At 46.2% G+C, this 24046-nt stretch overlaps 1 protein-coding gene and 1 long non-coding RNA gene across 2 annotated transcripts; both read left to right on the top strand.

Annotated features, from left to right (window-relative positions):
• The first annotated feature begins 109 nt into the window (after positions 1–109).
• On the top strand, positions 110–3674 carry LOC116218381. Its single transcript, XR_004162816.1, has 3 exons — positions 110–120; positions 1538–1539; positions 2639–3674. It is a non-coding gene; the product is annotated as an uncharacterized LOC116218381 (long non-coding RNA).
• A 4113-nt stretch (positions 3675–7787) lies between these two features.
• On the top strand, positions 7788–24040 carry coro2aa (coronin 2Aa). The gene is made up of 12 exons (XM_012831758.3): positions 7788–8101; positions 13091–13291; positions 16721–16837; positions 17149–17298; positions 17775–17954; positions 18301–18417; positions 18865–18969; positions 19151–19247; positions 20249–20361; positions 21294–21384; positions 21558–21835; positions 22106–24040. The coding sequence occupies exons 2-12, from the start codon at positions 13091–13093 to the stop codon at positions 22235–22237; spliced, it is 1581 nt and encodes a 526-aa protein (XP_012687212.1). The 5' UTR covers positions 7788–8101; the 3' UTR covers positions 22238–24040.
• Positions 24041–24046: the final 6 nt, after the last annotated feature.

The following is a 24046-nucleotide window of genomic DNA, read 5'->3' as shown; positions in this document are numbered from 1 at the left end:
CCGTACAGTACTGTTCCGTATTAAGAGGCTGTTTAAACCAATCGAGCACATGCCCATCCAGTGGGTTTGTGTGCGTATAAGAATTTGTGATCCTAGTAGCACATTTAGAGTAGGCTACTCGTAATCAGCACTGGGGTGTAAAAAGTAATCAGAGTGATTTGTTGTATAATGTGATCAGATGCACTCTCTCATACACACACACACTCTTACCTCCCTCTCCTCTCTCTTAGGGTAAGACCATGCCTATTTTCTGCTGGTTTTCAGACTCAACAGAACTCTCGATGCCCTGTTTTGATCCTGTAGCTCAGACTTTAATTAACCAAGCATGTTCATCCCCAGATCAGCGCTGGCTTCCCATAGTCATCACTATAAAAGCTAATAACGTCTGTCTGTTGGAATAGGCCTATCCATTTTGCCAGCACAATATGGACATGCATTGCACCTGGAGGCAGCAGGATGACCTCGTGTGCTCCGGGTCTGCTTCATTGTCTCAGATAGGCAGGTTGTTTGCCGGAGGCTCATTTGAGTCACGGTCTCAAATTGCAGTGTGATCTGATGGGCGGCACTGATATATTGTTCACTCGTGCTCCAGTCTCTAAACATGCGCATACGTACACATACACATACACACACACAGACACACACACTCACACACACACACTAGTTTCCACTGCCCTGTCCCACCCCCTTGGCTCTTGGAGGAATTCCTTAGTGCTGACGACCTTCCCTCTCAGCGTGGGCTCAGGTGATTTCATCCCTCAGCCCTAGGCATTCACCCCTCTCTCTCTACACACACTCTCACACACACACACACACACACACACACACACACACACAGAACTTTGAAAGGAGCTGAAAAGCAATAACTCATGAACTTTCCCTCTGGTCCTAGGTGTCTTCAGTAGATCAAGTCCTGAACGTTCACCCACATGTTGTAAGGTGACACAGGCAGGTTTGCTTCCTCCATTGGTATTTGGTCACAGCTGCAGGAACAAGCCATGGTGGTCTTTTGGGGTTCTGTTTTGCATACATTTAGGCGAAACATTTGGGAAGGATACTCTGGGTTTTGTGCATTCCAGAGAGGCTGATGTTGAGAGATCAAAACTTGCTCAGAAGAAAACAATTGAGCTCTTGAATGTATATGAATGCCAAATACAGATGTGTGTGTGTGTGTGTAGATAACTGAATGCAACCTGTTGTTAATGAAAGCGGCATCGAAATTAAACTGAATTTATACTGAGGTATTTCTTGCATTTAAATTATGCAAGCATTTCAGCATTCTTAAGACCCTCTTGAGATTGGCGCTGCCTCAGTCCTCAATTGAGGATGATGCATTGTTCCCATCATAGCTCTCAAATCCTCAAATCTCTTACATAACCAGGCAGCATCTGCACATGCACAACACGCGGATAGCCCGGCACGAATCAGCACTGTGTAAAATCCCTCTTACCCTCAGCACCATCACTTGATTTCAGGGAAATGAATATGCCATCATATGTGTTCACAGGATTATCCTCCTCAACTGTTAAATCACAAGTGGTCATGCATTTCATGAATATAGGCCCGGGTCTCACTTTGTGACCCTCGCCCGAGAGATGAGGGGCTCGGTTGTTCTGGCACGTGTGTATGTGTGTGTGTGTGTGTGTGTGTGTGTGTATGTGTGTGTGTGTATGTGTGTGTGTGTGGTGCCACGCGACAGCTGTCCAGTGCCGTGGGATTATCTCAACTGTGGCAGCCGAGGCCCACACAGCCGGGAGATTACATGTGTGTGAGCGAACCCAGAGGATTTGCCCTGACTGTTGCCTGCCCCTCCCTCTGTCCTCAGTCATCAGTGTTGCGGAGGCTTCGGGCGGAGCCACTGCCACCATGTTTTATAAACAAGTCTATTAAGTCTGTTAAGTGTTGCCAAACTTCAGAGATTACAAAGTAATGGTTTCCAGTTCCCAAAGCAGCTGTTTGCTGTTGTAGCTCCTGAGATTCATCTGTGTCTGGACTGTGAACAAGGACCAGGTTTTCTACTCATCCTCTAGTCCCTTTTCCTGCCCAGCAACATGAAGGTCATGCTCAACACTAAGACTTGTGGGTCAGGGAGGACAAGCTCCATCTAATATTAATGGGATGAGAGGATATGGGCCTCTCTCCTGTTGAAGTGTGTGTGTGAGGGTGTGTGTTTCTATTGATCACAAAGAGCAGCAGCATGTGTTGCATTTTCTCAGAAGAAGCACTGTGTTAAGATGAGAAGCCACATGACCAGTAATGGAGCACGACGACACACAGCAGTGGATGTGTATATATGCCTGTGTGTTTTGCTGAGCACAGCAACTGTGTGTGTTTCCCTTATTAAGTCCCAGTCGCTCCAGGGCGGTAAACCACAGGGTGCTGTGATTCTCATCGGCACGGGACCACACCCTGCCGCACACTGCTCTCCCCCATCATCTTCAGGACCTAAGCACACTGAGAGAACATAAAGCAGACTGCGGCCTGCACGCTAATGCAGTTAGCTAAAGTACAAGATCTGATTACGGCCCCTCTGCACCATCTACCCCCAACAGTAGGGGAAGATGCCCCTCTTTACTATACGATCCTTATTGTGCTTAGGCGGTGGCGCTGATTATGAGAGGATAGCGTCGCTAGGTAGGCTACTCTGGCATGGTAAAGCTGTAGGAGTGATAATCAACTCCACTTGAGTTTGTTTTGCTCTGTGATGTGTGTTGATCTCCCTGGCAGATTGTGAATGGAGCACAGCTTTAAGAGGCTTGCCAAGTGATCTGGGCATGACCCCCACGGCTAATGGTCTTAAGTGAGCAGGCCCTGAATGATTTGGAAATATTTAGTAGTGTGAAATCCAATAGAGGAAAAGAGTCCAGCTGAAGCATTGATTCTTTTTCCCCCCGTGCTTCCTCCTGGTATTGGGTGTGAGACTGAACGAATAAGGGTGTGCTCCTGTCCGGCTGTCTCAGCGGTCGGGATTAGTCTGTGTGTGTGTAGCCTACGTGCACACAAACACAGTAGATTGGATGTGTTTCCATCAGATAATGGTCTGAGGAGCACTGTGTAATGGTGGATTTCTGTAAAGACTCCAGTCTCAGTGCTTAATCCGGTCATCATTAAGACGGGATAATGAAAGTGCAGGGCAGGGTGATCTCTACAAGCCTAAAATCTCTCACCACACAGCTACCATCCGCTGCTTAGAGCAGTTGTAACAGCCCCATACCCCCATATTGGCTAAATATAACCTTCCTATATTCCTTAAACATGTAGCCAACATGGCGGACCGTATTTCCTGGTAAGCTTTGTAAGTCCACATGAGATGCCATAGTGGGGCCAACCCTCCCCATTCGAGATCACCCGTAAGGGGCTGTGCTTCCGTCGGCCTTGTTCGGACTTTGCCTTGCAAAGATAATGATACGGTCATCATTATCTGATAAGTGCCATACAGTTCCCCTATGGGCTCACAGGCCCGACCCCTTACTGTAAGTCAATAAAGGGATTGATTTAGTTTCAGCTTTCACATGGCTGTCTGATATTTGCTGGTGGAGTGCATGAGTGAAACTCAGCTGGTGGCAGTGATTCACACAGGGCTGTGAGAGGTTTGTGCGGATCACAAGGAGGTCCTTATGAGAAGCAGATAGATTTGTTTTAATGTTAGAACTTTCCTGCCCAGGCATTGACATGTGGACAGCTGTTTCTAAGGGAGGCCACAGAGCTTTAGTTTTGTTGCTTCATGTTTTATTGACACATAGCATTACAGCATTGGCATTACATAATCAATCAGATCTTTAATCAATGAGGAACTACTCCAGGCGAGTAATGACGTTATATAGTCATATATCTCTAGTGAACAATCCAACGCTGCTGTGCAGACATGCACATTGGTGACTCAGGTTGAGCTGGCCGGGGATCATTTGTCCCAAAAAGGGCATTGTGGCAATCTTGACTCACATCAAAGTATCTGGGTTTTATGAAGTGTAAGGCCTTGGTTTTAGTTTTGACTGTAGCCTTTGACCTCAAACGAAGTTTTGGGGTAGGGGGAAAGATTAGTATTAGCCTTTTTGCTATTTGTTCATTTGTACCATAGTTGTGGTAAAGATCATGACATGACACATATCCTTGATATGATTCATTGATTTCTTAATCTGTAGGGGAGTTTGTTAACTTTGTAAATTTGCCATCCTTTATTTCTCAGTATTATGAGTTTACATACTAGTAACAGTTTACAGTTTCCAGTTTCCTTTGTGTCATCTTATTTTAGGTGTAGTATTAGATGAATGTGCCAGGTCTCTTTTGTTAATTTGAATATTAATCAGGTATGTTAACAAAGAGTGGGATGCGTCTTGGTGGGCCCTTTGCCAGGGTGTGTTCCTCTGAGAATATGGTGTGAGGTGGGGCATCCAATGAATCACATCCCTTGCCCCTTCTGGAGGGAGACTTGCCCTTCTGTGTTTTTCCCCATGTGTGGGATGTACATTAAGGCCTTCAGCTCTGCTTTCTGGGCATATATGTATATAAAATGTCTGTTTAGAAACATGTTGCTGAGTTGTATAGGTTCATAAATCTGCCAGATTAATTTACAAGCTTTCGGTGAAGAAAGTTCTGATAACCACAGACCTACAGCTCACCCCGTTCCCTATGCAATGCCATCAGCCAAAAATAATATGGAAAGGTCATGCATGCAAATGTTTCTGGGGTGTAGAAAGGCGTTTGCCAGCTTTTGCTTACTAACTTGTGACCGCTTCTCTACCTCAAGTCTTGAACCAAACACAGAGCCTGTCTTCATCACTGTGTTTTTTTTCTCTTTTAGTCCCACCCTGTCAACATTCTGATTAGCCTAGTTGTGTGCTTGTGTTCCTTTTAATGAGCTGTCACCCTTTGGATAAACACCAAGGGAGTAGTCTGTGTACATGGTATGAGCTTCAGATAGATCACTTTTGAAAAGTCTTGTTATAGATTAAAAAAAATACAGTGTTGGTAGAATGATGAAGTGTTTGGCTCTAGCAGTGGCAACCAAAAGCAGTGGAAATGCCAAGACGCCTCGTATCCTCTTAACAACTTATGATATAGCCTAGCTTTGGGAGACCATTACATGTATTCCTTTAGCATATGCTTTTGTCAAAACCTGCCAACAAGTGAGATTTTGGTCAAAGTGAGTACAACACAGAGGTAGAGTACAACAACATTGAGGCAAGATTATGCCTGCCCTCACCCAGATCTATTACAGGATTCTGGGTTTATTGGGTTGGCTCACAAAAAAGGACGCAATCATCTGTGTGTGTGTGTGTGTGTGTGTGTGTGTCTCTATATATATATATATATATATCTGTAATGTAAGGACATATGGCCTTCATACTGAAGCTTGTTGCAGTACACAGTGGAGAGGTCTGCCACATTCCTCCTTTATGTGTAGATCTAAACCAGTAGAGCAGGACCTGTCCCTCCTCCACCCTCTAATCACAGGAGACAGTGCAATGCTAATGCAGTGGGAGCCAGCTCCATCTAATCTACTAACACCAGGCCTTCTCACACCGCCGACACCCACAAGACCTCTTCACTAGCGGCTGCCGTGTCGTCTCCAAAAACAACAACATCCCATTTGCCCCTCTTGTGGCTCTCGAGTGAAGACACATCCATTCCGGCCTGAAACCTAAACCAGGTGTTCTGTGGCAAAAACCATCTCATCACCTGTTCTGCTGAAATGACAGAGCCAGGCCTAATGGAGGCTCCTGCCTGGTGCTCTCAAAGAGTTCTCCCCAGGTTCCCACTGCACTCAGCCATTAGCCTGCTCTGGAGGCTTTCAGAAGAGGAAGATCTCCTGAAAGCAGTCATTAAGCCTAATCGTTTTCCTTCTCTCTCTCTCTCTCTCTCTCTCTGTCTCTCTCTCTCTGTCTCTCTGTCTCTCTCTCTCTCTCTCTCTCTCTCTCTCTCTGTCTCTCTGTCTCTCTGTCTCTCTCTCGGCCTCTCTTTTCTGTCTCTGAGAAGCTGTCGTTCCTCTAGTCTAAAGGTACAAAAGCCCTGACGTAGCACCTTGATTAGGGCTGGGATACAAACAACGCAGGCTAAGTCAGGAGGCTTGTATCCCAGGTCAGTTTCTCAAAGGAGAAGGACTAAATGCACTAGGGCTCCATGAAACTGCTATCTGACCGATCCCAAGAGGACACTGGACATGTGTTTTCCAGTATTATTATTGTAGGCTTGCAGTGTGAGTAACCCTCCACTGAAACAATGCCTAAATCCCCCCACCATGTTGCAGTTGTGTCGGCGCTGAGTCGTCCAGCTGTGAGGCTCTCAGTGGTCACTCAGTGGGCTTTCCGTATTCGTCAGTCTTAATGGGTTTCTATCCAGCTTAGGCCTCCATGCATATGAATGCAGTGCTGGTTTTGTTGTGGCTCTCTCAAAAGAGGTTTCAGGTCAGGGTGGATGCTGAAGAGCATTTCACTGAATGGTCCTAAACACATGATTTAGTCTTTTTGTCAGTGAGCAATGAGGGCCGTAGATGGAGACTGGAATATTATGGATCTCAATCTGGCATCTGGTTTCAGGTTGTTCTGTAAGGACTTGGATAATACTAGAAAATGCACGTCGTTGACTGTGTGTTTGTGTGGCGCTCTAGAAGGGAAACTGTATGGGACAGAAATAGACAGCATATCAAATCGTGTCGGGACAATCGATATCAGCGAGTTCAAAGGTCAGCCTGTGAGACCCGTGACAGATGTGCTTTCCTGCACGTTAGAGCAAATCGCCTGGCCGCAGGGGTCATGTCAGATCAAGCCTGGACCCCACTCCCCCTTGGACTTTGCCCCCAGCTTTGAACATGAGGGCAAACATGCAACATATCCTTAGTCACTCTCCTCACTATTCCCAGCCCAACAGTCGTCATTGCTGTGGTGTATTAGTGTTAACATGTATGCTTATTTACATTCATTTACATTGTGTTTCTGTCTCTCTTGTTGTATTGACGTGCTAGCAGCCACACGTTCCTGACTGACTCCTACTGATGTTATATAACGGGTTTGACTGCTGACATGTGGCCAACTGCCTCTGCACCAGTCAGCCCTTGTGTGTTTGTGTAGATGGATGGATGGCTCTCTCAGTGCTGTTGGCCAGCTGCCAGCTCTCATTGCATGCATTGTGTAGTGCTTGCGTTTCTACGTGTGTCGGCGAGTGTATGTGTGTGTGTGTGTGTGATGAGTAAATGAGAGAGGGAGAGAGAGAGAGAGCAGTTTTCGTCTCCACTGACTGAGCAAACACAGCATTTAAACAGAGGCTGCGTCGCGGATCAGACTTAATGGAGGCTCATCAGCCGGGTGCCATGAGAGGCTTCAGCAGACCGGCTGCTTACTGTACATTTGATTGTAATTGTGCTTCCAGACAGAAGTTTGCGTGCTTGCATTTCAAAGGCCTATCAGACCGGCTCTTGTTTGCCCAACAGCAACAGACTGACACGGCGGTTTATAAATGAGCCAGCCATTTTTTTTTTTTTTTTTGCTTTGCTCCATTTTGAGGAGATAGACAGCTCCCAATGATGGACGGCTCCAAATTAGAGGAGTGATGTGAAGGAGGTGGGAGGAGAGCGGAACGGAGGAGGAGGAGGAGGAGGAGGAGGAGGAGGAGGGAGATTGTTGTTACCTGCCTTACTTACTGTCTCACCCTCGCTCTGCAAGGCTCCTCCCTTTCAGGGAGTGTTCACACACACACTCGTACCACTTCACCCTCTGACTCTCTCTTGCCTGCTCACACACCCTCATTCGCGCTCACACATACACAGCACACTGTCATACATTCACTCACAAACACACAGCGCACATACACACACACACACACACAGATCCTGGACTACTTGGCTGAATCCTAGTGGAATTTGAATCAGTTTTGGACTAGCGGATCTGTCTCTCTCTCCCTGTCTTTGTCTCTGTCAGCTGGGTTCTCCTTGAAGCGTCTCTCCTCCTCCTCCACCTCCGTGTGTGTGTGTGTGTGTGTGTGTGTGTGGAGTGGGGCAGACCTGAAGCACGCCTATAGGACGGAGTGAGGAGCACCTGCTCTGCCTCGCAGTCAAGGATCCTGCCGCACTCACCCGTGAGGTGCCTACCTCCACACAGCAGACAGGGTGAGTACCGCTTACACCGTTTAGACTCTTCCTCTCTATATTTATGTCTCGATTTTTCTATTTGCCCTTCCTTCTGTCCTTCTCTTTCTCTTTCTGTCTTGAAGTGCATCCTCTCCCCAAGCTGACGGCCTTTACAGTTTTCTCTGTGTTTTTACACACTCTGTGTTTTCTGTGCATTTCTCTCATTGTGACACTCTTAATCATTCCTCTTACTATCCTTTACGCCACACTCCTGTCTTCCCTCTCTTTTATTCTACTCCTGTCTGTCTGGATTGTGGGAAGTGTAGTGTGATGACCAGTCTGTGTGTGTGTGTGTGTGTGTGTGTGTGTGTGTGTTTGAGAGAGAGTGAGAGAGATTAACTGAGCAAGATCTCAGCCCAGGCCTGGGGGTCTGGATTCAGGTGTTGGAGAGGGGATGGTGGGGTGGTGGGGGTGGGGGGAGTCTGAGGGGTTTTATGGCCCGTGGAGCAGGACAGGCTCAAACAAGACTCCCTTCTACAGAACAGATACAGACTTCTTCCACTCACGCTGAAACTGTTTGAAGTCTGAAGGCAGCCTTGTTTAGATATGAAGAACTTTTCATGCATCAAAGGCAGACCATTGTTCTTCTAAATGACACATGGTCATGTTGGTGAAATGGCCTACAACTGAGTATTTTTAGAGACAATTTATTATTTAACATAAAATGGCACATTCAAATAAAGAACTAAAACGTAATATCTATTTCAGCGGATACTTCACGTTTCTGTTTTATTCTAAGTGTTGTCAAGCAGCATGTTTCCTGTGCAGTGCTCTTTCATGCAGACTATTTCACATGGCTTTTACAGGATCCAAGGGCCACCAGGCCAGTCAAAGAGTAACTTTATGTGTGGAATTTCATGTGTAAGTGTATGTGTCTCTGAGACACATCTCTGTGCAGTGTGTGTCAGCACGTGTGTGTGTGTGTGTGTGTGTGTGTGTGTGTGTGTGTGTGTGTGTGTGTGTGTGTGTGTGCACGCACGTGCATGCGCATGCGCGGCCTATGTAAGTATGGCAGCTTCAGTTGGCTGCAGGCTGTGTTGAAGTGGTGATGCAGTCTTGGCAGGAAGTCTTTGTACCTGTCCAGTTCAGTGTGTCCCTCTCAGCAGTCCCTCTCAGACTGGACTCATTGTTCCTCCACCTCACCACACCCAGTTTCAGCTCCAGCTCCAGCTCTCCTAATACATGTGCCCATCAATAATTAACTCCCTCCTGTCAACAGGGCTGTAAATACGCAATAAAATCTACACAAGGATTTCATCATGGGATATTGGCTCACCTTAACTGCCAGACCACAAATCACGCCTCCTCTGTACAGTCTTGGGCTCAAACATGGTGGCGCTTATACAAGTGAGATAGAGAGCTTTTATCCATGTGTGGTGTGTTGACCGATAGCCATGTGTGTGGAGTGTTGACATATGGTTTTCCACCTGCTAGTTCTATGGAACTCACCAGGAGCTGAAATCTAATTGCCCTGAAGGACAAAACTATCCTTTTTGCCCTCTAATATTTAATCTAGATTTACATATGGCATTGGTAGCAAATTTAATTATTGAAGTAATTAAAGTTTAAAATCGATGGGTAGCCATCCATGCTTTCCCCCTTTTTTGCATAGCTGCTGTTTATTAGCCTGCATTCATTGCAACCCATAACCTAGGTTTGAAATATGCTACTTCCTTACAACTATTTGTGATTGCCAGCTTTAATTAGATAGCTTCCTTCTCTTGACGAGGATAATGCTATAGCCTAGAGAGTGACAAGGTGTTTCAGTTGTGAGAGGCTGTGAGTGGAGTCTGGATCTGGGTTTGTGTTGGCGAGGTGTATGTAGCTGTGAGTGTGCAGGTGTATGGAGGTCTTGCCAAGAGGGATTTGTATGGAGGTCTTGGTGAGATGTGTGTGTAGGTCTTGGTGAGATGTGTGTGTATGGAGGTCTTGGTGAGATGTGTGTGTATGGAGGTCTTAGTGAGATGTGTGTGTGTGTGTATGTAGGTCTTGGTGAGATGTGTGTATCACATTATTGAGGCTCATTCACAGGCTGAGTGTGTTAGTGTCGCTCAGGGCACCAGGCTCTCACTAGTGTTGAGTTTCAGCAGCTGCTACTTCTCCACAAACTCAGCAGTCAGCATGGTCTCCAGACAGGCTATCCTCTGTCAGAAACATATGTACACACACACACACACACACACACACACACACTCTTTTCTCATAGCCTGCATCCCTTGTCACTGTACCTTGATCCATTACGGCATGCGTTACACCGAATGCCCATTGTGCTCCCTGTGGTGGTGTTGGGTTTCAGTGCAAACCCTGCTTGGCAAAGCTCTGTCGTGTGTCTGTGTTTGGGGAGAGGAGTGTTGCACACACACACACACACACACACACACACACCCCCTTTCACCTGGACACCCCCAGTCTCATGTTTCTCATTCAGCGCTTACAAAACATGGCAGGCGACTGCTGCTTTCTAAGGCCCACTGGATGTAAGGCTAGAGCACCACGCTGTAGCTTTGACACATGTGCTCTTTGTGTCACAGAGAGGAGACAGATTCCGGGGAGGCTTTGAGGTATGCCCGGGGCCGGGGCCGGGGCCGCTGGGAGCTATGCTCTCCACCTGGGGTGGGTGTAAACATCTACGCGGTGCTCTCTGTCAAGCGTACACCTTTAGCACTTCAGCTGAACTTTGGAGCCGGTGACTTTTGTGACCCATTGGACGGCAAGAGTGGTAAAAGTACTTTAATGGACCCGCTTATGTTGAAGGTGATAGGGTTTCTACAGAAGGGGTTTGGTAACCGATGGTTCTGAAGCCGTGGAGGTTTGTATGAATTATAGTCATCATCTTAAATGGATCATTTGTGGAAATAAAATCACAGTGTAGGCACTGACTTTGAATCCAGTCACAGACATTGGCATCGTCATATGGCGGCAGACTCTGTCTCTCGTCACTGTTTTTTTTTTCACAGCTGCTCTTTGTAGGATGCTGCCTCAAATTAGATTTGAAGGCTTTTCCAGCGCAGGCAGAGTTTGGCCCATACTTAAATCAATGAGACATTAGGGGATAAGAATAGAAACACGTTGCTGTGATGCATCTGTCCCTGTGTCTTTTTCATTTTATTTTTACCCTTATGTGACAGGGATAAGCTCATGCCATTTCATACAGAGTTGCTCTTAAGTTTAAAGACTGCTCCCTCCTCCCCTCACCCCCCCACTACCTTCACAGCTGTGGCCCCTCACACTGCTGTACGTGACCCCTCACACTGCTGTATGTGACCCCTCACACTGCTGTATGTGACCTTGCCATTGAGCTCCAGGGACACAGCTGTGGCTCCTTACACTGCTGATGTGGCCCCTCACACTGCTGTATGTGACCCCTCACACTGCTGTATGTGACCCCTCACACTGCTGTATGTGACCTTGCCATTGAGCTCCAGTGACACAGCTGTGGCCCCTCACACTACTGTACGTGACCTTGCCATTGAGCTCCAGGGACACAGCTGTGGCGGTGTAGGTCCATGTGGAGCAGCTGTGTGTGCTGCAGGTGTAATTGTCTTTGTTCTGCAGAAGAACAGGGCTGGCTGGTTTGATAGAGGAATGGGTGGCTGATCACTATCAGGTACATTTCTAGGTCTTACCTACCACCACCCCTCTATCTCTCTCTCACACACACACACACACACACTGACACACACTGACACACACTGACACACACTGACACACACACACACACCATACAGACTTCTGAGAGCTCATAAACAGACCTACAGGGACGTTCCTGCCGAGCCAGTTTCTCAAAGCTGCAGAAGAGGAGCACATTGAGGTGTCTGCTTCAGGTCTCGGCTCCTTTGAAATATGCTGCTATGTCTTGTAGTGTCTGTGTCTGAAATGGTTTGGAATGGCAGAGTTCTCATTCTCCGTCATTTCAAAGAGCATTCCTGCGCGCGCGAGTGGCCTGTACTGGGGGGCAGAAAGTGATCTGGATGGAGTGGGTGGATCATGCGCTTGGAAAGAGAGAGAGAGAGAGAGAGCAGGGGGGAGCTGAGATGTGTGAAACCCTCAGAGCTGCAGCCTGCCATCAGCCAGGAGCACCACACCCACACAGCAGTCTCCATGCAGGCTTCCCCCTGGGCCAGCGCCAACACCAGCGCCAGCCTATTTATAACACCAGCATGACGTCAGACTGGCCACTATAAAAATGGGCTTTTTTATGCTGACACCCTTGTCCAGCTGCAACCGCAGTAACAAGCTGAATGATATCATCCAAAGGACTGCCGAAGGTTGTTTCAGGAAAGATTTTCAGAGAAGTGTTCTTTTCCTAACTCCTCCACACTCACAAAGCCCTCTGGTAACCGGCTGACATCGTGTTTCCTACCCATCCGTCCGTCTGTCCATCAGGCCCATCCATCCATCCAGCTAATGCGGAGGGCAGATAGGGCTCTGGCTGTGTGGGATGCCTTGGCTTGCTCCCTGCAAAAGCACTTAGGAAGCTCCTAGATGACTCATTCATCTGACAGCGCCTGTGCAAGACACACCCTTCGGCCACCCCTCCCCCTCCCTCTCCGCAGGTAGCAGTAGATTGTGGAAGGGATCTGGCCCGCGTCGGCCGATTCATCATAGAACCAGCTGCTGTCTGCTGCCTGTGATTAGGTCGTGTTAAACACCAGGTCAGCTCCCAGAGACAGCTGCACAAAAAAAATGAATGAAACATAAAAAAAGCAATGCTGACGACGTCACGGTCACTGGGTCACAAGCAGATTGCTGTCAGCAGAGGATTGTGAAATGGAATTTGGCATTTGTGTGTTGTGTAGGTTATCAGGTGCTTCATCTGTAGTACAAGGGAGTGTTAATGAATGCTGCATGCCTGCCTTTTGTGAAACAGAACAGATAGGACGGTCTGCCATTTTTAGCACCTTATCAGTTTCTGATCGACTGGTGTTCTCACCAACCGTCTTGCTTCTCTCTCCCTTTCTCTCCCAGATGACATGGCGTCCTCAGTACCGCAGCTCCAAGTTCCGCCATGTGTTCGGTAAGGCCGCCACCAAAGAGTACTGCTACGATGGCGTGCCAATCACACGGAGTGTCCACGACAACCAGTTGTGCGCCGTCAACCCACGCTTCCTTGCCGTCATCACAGAATGTGCTGGAGGCGGGGCTTTCCTGGTGCTGCCAATCCATCATGTAAGACCCGCCCCCTTTTTCTAAACACCATCAGTTCCACAGAGAATTGCAGTATTACGGGGAGGGTGAAATCTGTTGGGATTCTCTAACTAAAGTACTAGGTGATGGTTGTTGAATATTCTGTATATACTTGCTGCTACACACAGATGACTACATTCAATGTATTGCTGACAATCGTCTAAAGAGTTAAAGGAGTTATCAGCGATTCTGGAGAAAGATTGTTGATATTTGAACTCAACAGCCAATCAAATACACCCCTCCCTTCAATACTCCTTCAGAAGCTCCGCCCTCCCTCCAATTCATGGAGGTGCACTACCATGGCAGCGACACTTACAACTGGGCTAGCTGACCCCAAGATAAGAATGGCGGAATCCATCTGCTGCTCGAGGGCCTTGATACAGGCGTTTGAGATGGTCTAAGGTTCCAGCCTCATTCGGCGTGGAAGTGGGTGTCCCTTTTTCATAGTTGAAGCAAAACAAACATTATAATATAAAACGTCATCAAACGAACAACATGCAAGCACATAAACACAGCATCCAAAACACAATGGAGCAGAATCTTGTGTTAGTTACGTTAAAGGGTTAGTTGTTTTAGATTGTTTTTTTTACAAAACTACAGTGACCAAAGAGAAAACCATAGGTTTGTATCAGATGAGCTAACAAGGAAGGTAACTTCACCTAGCATAGCATTATAAATTATGCATCAATCCAAATAATCCCACTGTGTTAGCAAACTTGTGTTTTTAAGTCTTCGTGGATATAAACCCTTCCCAAATGTTGTATGGACAAATACCATGACATTACAGTGAACAACAACACAGCAAGTAATGGTACTGTCGCTGCAGCGAAGGTAACATGCAGAGAGGACGAGTGTTTCCCAGAGCCAGATAGCAATACTCACAGCTCTCCTGCTAACATCCCAATAGCATATCTTGGTAAACTAAAAAGTGAGTTGAAAGTCCATGGGCAAGTAATGTAACATTACCTGACACACAGATGTGACACAGGTGTCTGCTTCCAAGCTAACCAATTGGGATTAGCCATCACAAACATTAGCATTGGACAAAACAATACTGACCTGTTGGTTCTGTGAAACATACCAGAACTAATGTCACCCGCCTGTCAAGCAGGGACAGAGACCCTCCGCATCTGTCTTTCAACTCTCTGAGGTCTCTCCACTGCTTGAAAGCCTCACCCATGTTATCGTGGCTTTTCGTCATCGCCCTGATCGTAGCACTTCTTTTCCAATTTTGTTTGTTCTGACCTTTCTTGTCTTTGGCTGTGTCTGGCCATCTCTCCTTCTTGACAATGTGATTACGCTGTCGAGTTCCGCACGTTAGCATGTCAACCTTCCCCCTGTCCTGTGCATGAGCATGAACGCCCCCTGTTGCTGATTGGCTGGAATAGTGTTGTGTGGTTCGGTCAGAACCAAAGACATATAAACGTTTATATGTCTATGGTCAGAACCACTTTGTTTGTTTCCCATTTACAGGGCCAGGGCTGTGTACAAACACCAGATTTCTTTTTCAGAGGACATACAAAATGGACAGCTAGCAGACACTGAGGAGATATTTGCTAAATGACAAAAAGTGTATTGGATTAGAATTGCGTACTGCTCCTTTAAGTAAAGCCATGCTCTTGGTAAAAGAGCAACTGAAAAGTCATTTTAGGGCAAATCCACAGATCAGATATTCCATCCGATACCTAGTTTCTTCTCGCACTTTCTCCCCCTTATCAGGCAACAGTGTGTGTGTGTGTGTGTGTGTGTGAGTGTGTGAGTGTGTGTGTGTGTGCTGTCTGCTTGTGTTGGATTTCATTGCTTTCTCAAGTTCTCAGCTGCCCTGAACCAGAGGGCACCGCCTCACCTACATATCAGCACACAATTTATGTGCTCCTCATTTACAGAATAACACTCCTTTCTCCGACCTCCACCCCCGCCCCCTCCTCGCGCCCCCTCTGTCCTCTCCTCCTCCTCCTCCTCCTCGTCTTGACCTCCCTTCTCTTTAGAGGTCCCTTTTGAATTTATCATGCTCCTGACTCCCTCAGGAATGACCTACTGGCCTGAGGAATGGCAGAGCCCAGAGTGGAGGAGTGGGAGCCAGGGTGTGCCTCACCCCCTCTCCTCCCTCTCCTCCCTCTCTAATCTCGGGGAGGCTCTGACTAAACAGGGGATTTGTCTGTGGGATAACTGGGCCATTGTTCTCCAATGTACACACCATGAGCCAGTCATCCCATCCATAAATTTAGGTCCCTTGTTCTCTCTGTCCTTTTTCTCAGTCTGGCCTTCTCCATGTCGGATGAGCCTATTAGATAGCTCTCAAGAGAAGAATGCACCAGCCTGTTTGTTTTTTCATTGTATGCTTCTATATCGATTCTCCATTCTATATCTTTGTCTCTCTTACCCTTTTAGCGTTCTCCTTTAGTTTGGCTCTTTCTCTCTCTCTCTCTCTCTCTCTCTCTCTCTCTCTCTAACACACTATCTTCCTCGCCAGTCCTTCATGCAACCCATTTCGATTCCATGCTGTGTGCATTGAGCTTAGCTGTGAGTCATAAATTAAAGGCCATTTCAGCGGGGTGCTGGAGGCTCCCTCTCACCTGTGGGCCATGACCTCATCGCCCCACCTCCATCTGTCAGGCCCGTGTGATCTCACAGCTGTCCAGCTCCGTATAGCACCACTGGAGAGAGGGTGGAGAGATGACACAGCCCCCCTTTCCCCTGCTTGCACTCTGCGGTCAGGCAGGTCTGGATAAGCCCTGGCATTGCCCAACACGCTCTCGACCAATCCCTGGAAGAGCTACCTCAGAGTACTATGCTGACTCATGAAACGGAATGCCTTCCTGTATGCATGAATGTATGGCCTTTTTGGAATGAATATCTCACTCACACAATACCAAATAGGTGTGTTTGACCTAACCTCAGTATCACTGGAAGACCGTTGCACAACAGATTGCCAATATTGTGCCAATTATTCAGTTGACAGGTACGCAGTTAGGTTCATACTGTTCATACCGTGTTCTTTTGGCAGCGTGGATGGTCCTGTGCTCTGACTTGCTCTCGCTGAGGAGTCATTCGGCATGCCGGCATTCCTGCCCTGACATGTGAAGAGGGGAGTTGTGACGGACCACAGCGTTTCTTTTTTCCGCTTAATAGTGGCTTTCATAGTTCAGTTTTAGATTGGTAGCACAGTCTCATCTGAACTGCACTTCATAACATCAACGAACACCGCAAATAGATTCACTGGAAACTCAGCGTTTCAACACCATAAATTCATACACACTTCTGCCATCCTCTATGTCCAGTCCTTTCTCTTCTTCTCCACCCTCTCTCTTTCTCTTCTCTCTTCTCTCTCTCTCTCACTCTCTCTCTCACACATGATTGTCATAGTGTCTGGCCTCTGATTGCCCGTATGCTGTGTGTGCTTCCTCTTAGACTGGAAAGGTGGACCCGCATCACCCCCGAGTGTCAGGCCACAGGGGGAACGTGCTGGACATCAAATGGAATCCATTTAATGACTTTTGCATAGCCTCCTGCTCTGAGGACGCCACAGTAAGTCCCCCCCCCCCCCCCCTCTCAAGCATGCCTTCACTGTTGATTGTGAGGTACTAAAAAGCTGAGACTGAGATGTTTTGTCAGTCGTTCATTGTATTCCTTAAGCAGTTTCTTAAAGTTGATCCTTTCAAAAGACACACAAAATACTGTGTGAAAATGTGTGTAAACTGTAGAACTATAATGAAAGCGTATAAAGCAGGTGTAGGTTTAACAGGTTAAGACAACATTCACAGATCTATGAAAAGGTTGTTGTAGTGTTATATGGTTAAAGTACGGTTTAAATAAACATGTTCATGCTTGTGCTTCAGGTCAAAATATGGGACATACCAAAGCATGGAATCCTGAAGAATGTCACTGTGCCTACAAAAGAGCTCCAAGGGCATTCACGCCGAGTGGGACTCATCGAGTGGCACCCCACTGCCAGCAATATACTTTTCAGCACTGGCTATGACTACCAGGTAAATACTCACTCACTCACTCGCTCACTCCCTTAGTCACTCAGTCACTCAGTCACACACCTACACTACCATTTCCATGTACATACTGTATGTACACACACACACACACACACACACACACACACACACACACACACACACGTTAAGTAATTCTGACGTTGACAGGAGTCCATTTCGAGAGGAAGTAATAACCTACTGAATATTTCTCCTGCCACTTCAATCCATATCTGATTTTCAGGTTTGAAAAAGGAGCTCAGTGACAGGCGTGTTAATTACCTTTCTATACGTTCCTACAGAGGGTTGGACTCCTGAGTTTGCACAGCCTCACGATTCAAAGTGGCTGTTTATGGTTCAGCTCCTGTGATTGAGAGGCCATCGGTGGGGTTATTTGCAAAGAAAAGGGCCTGTTTACATATGAGTTTGTTAATCATTTGAATTTTGTGTGTGTGTGTGTGTGTGTGTGTGTGTGTGTGCAGGTCATGATCTGGAATTTAGACAGCCAAGAGCAAGTCATGAAGAACCCTGTGCGGACAATCAGCGTGCACCAAGACGTGGTTCTGTCCATGTCCTTCAACATGGACGGCAGCCGACTGGCCACCTCCTGCAAGGACAAGAAGATCCGCATCATTGACCCTCGCACAGGAGCCCTGCTCCAGGTGTGTGTGTGTGTGTGTGTGTGTGTGTGTGTGTGTGTGTGTGTGTGTGTACCTGCTTTCTCCTGCTGCCACTTCAGCACCAAACATCTAAAACTAGCACCTCCACATGAGCCTCTGTATGGAGCCGAGAGGCTCAAGGGGTCAGATCAGCAGGCAGCCTCGTCACTCCTGTCTTCTCCCCCTGCAGACACACACACACACACACACACACACACACACACACACACACACACACACAAAGCCTATATGCACCTTATTCTGCCACCCCCCGACTATGTTGACCACAGGCATATAGGGAGAAATTCTAAAGTACTCAAGTAAACTTAATTTCACTCTTTGGTCTCAGGAGAGCAACTGTAAGTCTCATAAGGCCAGCAAAGTTCTCTACCTGGGGAACTTGAAGATGCTCGTCTCCACTGGGTGCTCCAGATGGAACCATCGGCAGATTGCACTGTGGGACCAGGTATGGCGCCATCCCAGCCTCATTAGATAGTGGACTGCCCTCTAGTGTTATAAAGTGTAATTGCATCCCATTTTTATTTAAACTCTTTTTCACACGTCTGTGTTTTAAGGACCAAACTATTCTCATGTACATGTATCTGATTGTGGATTTCTACCCTTTTTGAAATGGCTATGATTGAACGGTTGCTTGTGGTTCTTATGTTTGAGTGTGTGGGTGGGTGGGTGGGGTAATGGCTGACACAAGGATTAGGGGTTTATCTTAAATCTTTTTAATGCTTCACAAATGCTTTGACATGTTTTCACTGGATGCGTTCACAAATGCTTTGACATGTTTTCACTGGATGCGTATCTGTTAAAAAGGCTAAATCGACACAGCCCACACTACAGCGGACTGAACAGTTTTTGTGTGTGTGTGTGTGTGTGTGTGTGTGTGTGTGTATGTATGCAGGAGGATCTCTCGGTTCCTCTTTTGCAAGAAGACCTGGATGGCTCTTCTGGTGTGATTTTCCCCTTCTATGACCCTGACACACACATGTTGTATCTGGCTGGCAAGGTGCGTCTACATTCGCTCTCCAGGACCTTTTCTACTTAAACCAGATTATAATTCACATTAAACCAACAAAACCAACAAAGAGCAATCTCATAGAAAAGCTCATCTCATCTTGCATGTTGCTTGTATTGTTGTTGTTGTTTGTCTGAACGGTTCCCTCCCTTCTTGTGCTCCATCCTCTCAGGGTGATGGGAACATCCGGTACTATGAGATCAGCTCAGAGAAGCCCTACGTTCACTTCCTCACGGAGTACCGCTCGCATCTACCTCAGAAGGGAATGGGTGAGTTGTGCGTTCAGCAGAGGTCCCTAACAAGAGCAGGGTGTTGTGAGCAGACATCTGTTGTCTTTAGTGCACCTGTATTCACTCCATGTGCAAATAAACACCGTCCTTATTTGAATAGGAAAGGGGACATCATTTCCATATAGCACATATGGGCTCATTGGTGTGTAAGTAGCATAACATGGCGTGCATGTACAGAGGAATGGAACCAGCGTGGCCATTTTTGATCTCACCCTGTGGTTTATATAGAATTGTAGATGCGCTAAGGCACATCGAAAGTCAGTTTAACCACAAAATGAACACCGCACAGTACGCATAAGTGGGACGCTGGGTATATACGTAGTCAAAAGATTTGGCAGAAAAAGCTACAGGTTAGCATGTGTGATTTCAGCATCTAGTGCAGATGAGAACCATTTATGTCTCTAAAATCTCCCTTTTAAAATGATGTCCACCCGATGGCCCATACTTTCTATTTCATATGGGATTTGGATCTCATCCCCAGATATGGGTGGTATAAGGGGTGTGTGAGGGGTATAATGAGTTGAAGTATGAAGTGAGTATGAAGAAACCTAGACCTATCCTAGCTGATTGTGCTTTTGAAATGTATTTCAATGATTTGTAATGCTAGTTTACAGAAGAATACTAGTAGTTTTGATTTCTTACACTGTGGGTAGTGTAGTGAGAGGTTCTCTTTAAATGACATTAGCTCAATAGATGTCTAAATGTATTCCTTGCCTTTCTTTGAATACATTATTAACAAGATGAGTGACACCTACAGAACATTCAGTGTTACTATATTGTCAGCACTTGCAATCCCCCCCCCAAACTGAAATTTGCTTTGTAATGCAATAATTAGCACAGAGAGAAAGAAAAGGCTGACCGCTGCATATGTGTCAAGGGGTTCATAAAGACTCTGTCATCGATGGATCTTCCTGCATACTCACCTGTAGTCATCTCTCTCTCTCTCTCTCTCTCTCTGTCTCTCCCTCCCTCTGTCTCAGGTTTCATGCCAAAGCGCGGGCTGGACGTCTGCTCATGTGAGGTTTTCAGGTTCTACAAGTTGGTGACAATCAAGAGCATCATTGAGCCTCTCTCCATGATCGTTCCCCGCAGGGTAGGCACATGCATACATGCCCATACCATACCATACACACATACCACAGGCTTAGCTTACACTATTATGCCTGTGACGGTCGTGGTGCGACCGCACATTAACTGCACACTCCTGCCCCATATTTGCACCCACTAGCGCACCCAAAGAGACATGGTTTGCACACACAAACACTCATACCACTGATTACAATTGGATCCACCTCATGGACACCGCCAATTGCTTAGACTGGCAGAGGGGACACGGAAAATGGTCTGGGCCAGGCCACCTGGATAAAGTGGTTGGTTTTACAAACCTTTCGAACAATATTTTATTACATAGCTATCTCTTTGTTTTATGATTGTGAAGAAATGCTATGTTTGTGTCTCGGGGTCTGTCTTGTCATTGTGTATTGTTTAGTGTTTGTGTCTACCCCCGTGTGTGAAAATGGTGCTGGCCGCCAGGTGTATATATGTTCATTGTTCTGTCTTGTTCAGGATTCAAGTCTTGTCAGGTATGTGCATTTATGTGGAACCTTATGTTACTGCTGATTTTTGTCCTCTACATCATTTAGAGGCCTAGCAGGTATTGTAATAGAGATTAGTACTGCTGCATGGTGTCCTCTACCCCATTTAGAGGCTGAGCAGGTGATCTTCATGGAGACTGTTGCTCTTTGTCCTCTGTTCATTTGAGAGGCTTAGCAGTTCTCCTGGGTATTTTGAACCCTATTAAAACTTTATATTTGAACCCTCACTCTGTCTCTGAGCTTTTGGGCCAAACCCACATTTTTGACGGCAACCGAGGCTCGGGCCGTCACAATGCCCATATGTGAGGATACAGACATGATTGACATCTAGTAATATCTTGGTGACCAGACCAGAGTGGTATTTCTGTAGATCTGGGTTCAGGAAGTATAATAAGAGGAAATGTGTTGGCGGTGTGTGCTCATTTTGCAGTCGGAGACGTACCAGGAAGACATCTACCCAATGACTGCAGGAAATGAGGCCGCCCTGACCGCAGATGACTGGCTGGCTGGAATGGACAAAGGTGTGTCGTCAGGATAATGGTTTTACAATCAACAGCTTAAATGTGAATGTAATTTTTTTGTGAATGTTCTTCAGTCCGGAAGCGTGTCTGTGGTCGAAAAATCCGAACTTGCACTAGTAACTAGTTCGATGCGAGTGTCACTGCAGCTAATCTGCCTCGTCTGTCCTCCACAGGCCCCGTGCTGATGTCCCTGAAGCCAGGCAGCAAGGCAGACTCCCTGTCGGACCTGATGTCAGGGAAGGCCCTGAGTGGCTCACTGGAGACACGGCGTTCTCAGAGCCGGCCCGGCCTGCTGCAGCTGTCCTACATTCAGAACCAGCTGGATGCTAAGGAGAACAAAGAGCCCCAGCCTTCCAATCAGCTGCGGCCCTGGCAGGACGAGAAGAATGGCAGTGCTGTCAGCAATGGGCAAGAGCCTCCGCAAAACTCGCCACCCAAAACTGAGAATGAGGTATAGCTCTTATTATGACTTGCAATGAGAAGAAAATACTGATGTTTTGAATGACATAATTATAACATATTTTGATGTGTTTATTTTCACACCTGTATTGATTTGACCCCTTTTGAGGCTTGTACAATGTAAGTTGTATGAATTAAACTGAAATGTTATGAGGAAGGTGAAAGCAAGTGTAAATAAAGATGCATCTAGAGGTATGAAAAAGATGATGCCATAACTGTTGTGTGGCTGTGTGTGTGTGTGCGTGTGTGTGTGTTTGTGCAGTTGCGACAGGTATTCTACAGGCAGCAGGAGGAGATCCGACGTTTGCGGGAGCTTCTGAGCCAGAGGGACGTGAGGGTTATGCAGCTGGAGCTGGAGATCAAAAACGTGAGGAACTCCCAAGCCTCCCACTGAGAGGAAGGCACACACACACACACACAAACACACACACACACACACACACACGCCTCAGAGCTCCAGCCTAACCCAGGGACCACTGTGCTGTAGTCTCAAGCCTCCTTTCATTACTATGGGGTACCATAGCCCCATCCTTTCATACCGAACTTGCAAGCCAATCCATCAACCGTATCAAGAGACTAGGCTTGCCCCACTACTGACAAACAAAGGCCCATAGTGCCCCCACACACACACACAGATATATAGATATACATACAGTACATATATCCCCACCTATACCCCAGTCTTGTTTTAAAGCAACTTTAATATTAGAACATTTTTGATGTGCTATATATCTCAGTGGGATCATCCCCACTGTGTTGTACAGTATATAGCCTCCCTCTGCATTCTTTTCTATGCCCAAAAGCTATGCAAGTTTAATGTATTTTTGTGGCTGATTTTATTTTTTTTTGTTATTAAAAAATAAAATGTATGTGCCTGTTTTCACTGAAAAGAGTGTGTATATTTCAAAGTAATCACTTACTTTAAAGGTGCTATATGTAGTTTTGGGGGGGTGGGTGCAACTAGACCGATGATAACAATGTAACTCTAAAGGCAAAGTCAAATATTATGCTTCTCAAAATTCCCAAGCTTTGTTAATCCCAAGCTTTTTAATACTACACCTGTTATTTTTGTTTATGTTTTTATTTTGTGATGTTTTTTTTGTTTTTTTTCTTCTAAATCCTCTGTCCTCTCCTCCACAGAAAAGGTAGTTGTTGATGTCTAAGTGTATCTCCTTGATTTAAAGACAAGGCTTATCAATGTTGTACAATGAATTTACACTTGGATGTCGAGGATGGTAGAGGGCAATAAATACCATAAATGCAATATAGCACCTATAAAGGAATGTGGAATCAGTGGAAGGGGACACAATTACATTTCCAGTTGCAATCACCTCAGTGATGTAGGGGTGACGACCATGTTTTCAAAGGAAGGACATCTTGTGATGGTATTGTACACTGAAATGGTTGCCTCTTTGATGTGTAATGTGCTTATTTAAACTGCTGTATGTCTGAGTGGGCTGGTGTGTTGACAAAAGTAAGAGCTGCAAAGATGTCATGAGGAGACTTGCCATGTGTTTGATCTGAATGTGGGTGTGTGGGTGCAAAGGCTAAACATGTAAGCCTTGTAAGCTCCCCAGGGAAAAAAAGAAGATGCACAAGTGATGACAATGATGACCAGATACTGTTTACTGCATTTACTAGTCAGTCTACGGGTAGCCAGTAGGGTTGCAGTGTGTTTGAGTGGCCATCTATTTATTTTCTACTTTGGAAAAATGAAATGGCCGAATGAATAATGATGAAAAGATTCAGAGAAATATCCAATGCTCAGAACATAACTTATCTTAGTATCTACCCCTACGAGGATTCCACGTTAAGTATGCATTGCACAGAAGTAGAACCCCTTCCCAATGTGAGTTACTGCACATTACTTAGTAGGGGGCTTCTCGTTTGAGCCGTCATCTACTGATCTATCAGAGAAGTTTATTAGAGTCCTGGTTGATGTTCACAGCCAACAACACAGTTCAGGTATAATCCCTCGGTTGCAATAGGTTTTCAACACTGCAGAGTTAATGCACTATGTCTGCACACTGTTCACTGTGTGTGTTGCCACAATACATAACATGCTTTGCCATTTACTTGCACACCGTTGTTTACATGGTGCCACTAAATATGTTAATATCTTCATTTCTACGTCAATATTCATGTCCGGTGTCACCAAAAAAATGTGCTGCAATTCCAATAAATATGTTTGAATGTAGACAAG

The sequence above is a fragment of the Clupea harengus genome, chromosome 22, assembly GCF_900700415.2.
Source record: "Clupea harengus chromosome 22, Ch_v2.0.2, whole genome shotgun sequence".
Lineage (NCBI taxonomy): Eukaryota > Metazoa > Chordata > Actinopteri > Clupeiformes > Clupeidae > Clupea > Clupea harengus.
The sequence above is the reverse complement of the archived record's forward strand: the minus strand, read 5'-3'. Positions and strand labels throughout refer to the sequence as shown.

What these genes read in the sequence shown, in the direction of transcription:
- coro2aa (XM_012831758.3), top strand. Translation starts at nt 13,091, where the DNA reads ATGACATGGCGTCCTCAGTACCGCAGCTCCAAGTTCCGCCATGTGTTC. An exon ending in TGTTGTATCTGGCTGGCAAG is followed by an intron (nt 18,970 to 19,150) that starts GTGCGTCTACAT and finishes CCATCCTCTCAG; the next exon opens with GGTGATGGGAACATCCGGTA. An exon ending in GCTGGCTGGAATGGACAAAG is followed by an intron (nt 21,385 to 21,557) that starts GTGTGTCGTCAG and finishes TGTCCTCCACAG; the next exon opens with GCCCCGTGCTGATGTCCCTG.